The sequence below is a fragment of the Nanorana parkeri genome, unplaced genomic scaffold (genome assembly GCF_000935625.1).
Source record: "Nanorana parkeri isolate BGI_ZX_2015 unplaced genomic scaffold, ASM93562v1 scaffold672, whole genome shotgun sequence".
Lineage (NCBI taxonomy): Eukaryota > Metazoa > Chordata > Amphibia > Anura > Dicroglossidae > Nanorana > Nanorana parkeri.
Window position 1 is genome coordinate 13503 of NW_017306940.1, and position 1383 is coordinate 14885.

At 34.9% G+C, this 1383-nt stretch overlaps 1 protein-coding gene across 1 annotated transcript; it reads left to right on the forward strand.

Moving 5' to 3' along the window:
• The first annotated feature begins 429 nt into the window (after positions 1-429).
• Positions 430-1383, forward strand: LOC108792694 (olfactory receptor 1019-like). The gene has a single exon (XM_018563525.1). The coding sequence runs from the start codon at positions 430-432 to the stop codon at positions 1381-1383; it is 954 nt and encodes a 317-aa protein (XP_018419027.1).

Genomic DNA, 1383 nt, shown 5'->3' on the forward strand with positions numbered 1-1383 from the left:
CTCTAAACAAAATTGTATGCTTAATCCTCCAGTGCAGGGGGAACCCCACTGCAAGTGTAATTTTTACATTTCTCCAGAGTTCAGCTTTAAGTTATAATTACTAAGAAAGAAGTTAAAACTATTATTCAAATAGCCTTTATTTAATGAATGCAACTAGCAATGTGAAATCATCCATTTATTTCTAGTAAGCTGAATGTACTAAACTGCTGAAGCAGATTAAATAGTTGCCTTAGTTATCACACTCTTCTGCATGTGATGTCTTGCTATTAAAAAAAAGCTCATAGTTTTGTAAACATGATCCACATATTCCTCATGCAATGGTATTTTTATATTGTTATATGAAACCAAAAGAACCGTACTTAATTTATTTACTGTATATATAATATATATATATATATGTTATCATTCTTGCAGGTGCTTATGATCTCAATGGACAATATGGAAGGAGATGGACACAATCAAACACTAGTCTCTGAATTCATTTTGTTAGGACTGACAGATAATCACAAGCTGAATATTCTTTTCTTTAACATTATTTTATTAATGTATTTTGTGACAATAATAGGCAATGTGGGTATGATCATTTTAATTTGCTGCTGCACCAAACTTCATAATCCCATGTATTTCTTCCTTGGTAATTTATCATTTTCAGACTTATGTTACTCTTCTGTAATCACTCCAAAGCTGATGACCAACTTGTGTTCTGGCCAAAAGATGATATCCTTTAAAGGGTGTGTCTCACAGCTTTTCTTTTTTGCGCTGTTTGTGGGTGCAGAGTGTTTTCTGGTGACTGTTATGTCCTATGACCGCTATGTGGCAATTTGTAATCCTTTATTATATGCAGTTATCATGAGCCAAACGCTTCGGGTTAAGCTGGTCGGAGCTGCTTACTCTGGGGGAATACTTACCTCAATAATACACACTAGCTGCACTTTCAGTATGACTTTCTGTGGCTCAAACAAAGTCAACCATTTCTTTTGTGACATCCCACCACTTCTAAAACTCTCCTGCACTAACACCTTTATCAGTGAACTTTTTATGTTTCTCTTGTCTAGTACCCTCGGAGGCTTGTCTGCAACAGTTATCATGTTTTCCTATACTAAAATAATATCTGCAATCCTGAGGATGCAGTCTCCAGAAGGAAGACAAAAAGCCTTCTCCACTTGTTCCTCTCACTTACTAGTAGTCTCTTTATTTTTTGGCACAGCCATCTTTCAGTATGCAAGGCCAATTTCTAGTTACTCAGTCCAGAAGGACAAAGTCATTTCTTTAATCTATACAGTTGTTATTCCCATGTTAAATCCAATCATTTACAGTCTTAGAAATGCTCATGTGAAAGATGCCTTTATTAGTGTAATAGATATAACTACTTTATGCAAATAG

Excerpts from the sequence above, each read along its gene's own strand:
- LOC108792694 (XM_018563525.1), top strand. The coding sequence starts at position 430 with ATGGACAATATGGAAGGAGATGGACACAATCAAACACTAGTCTCTGAA.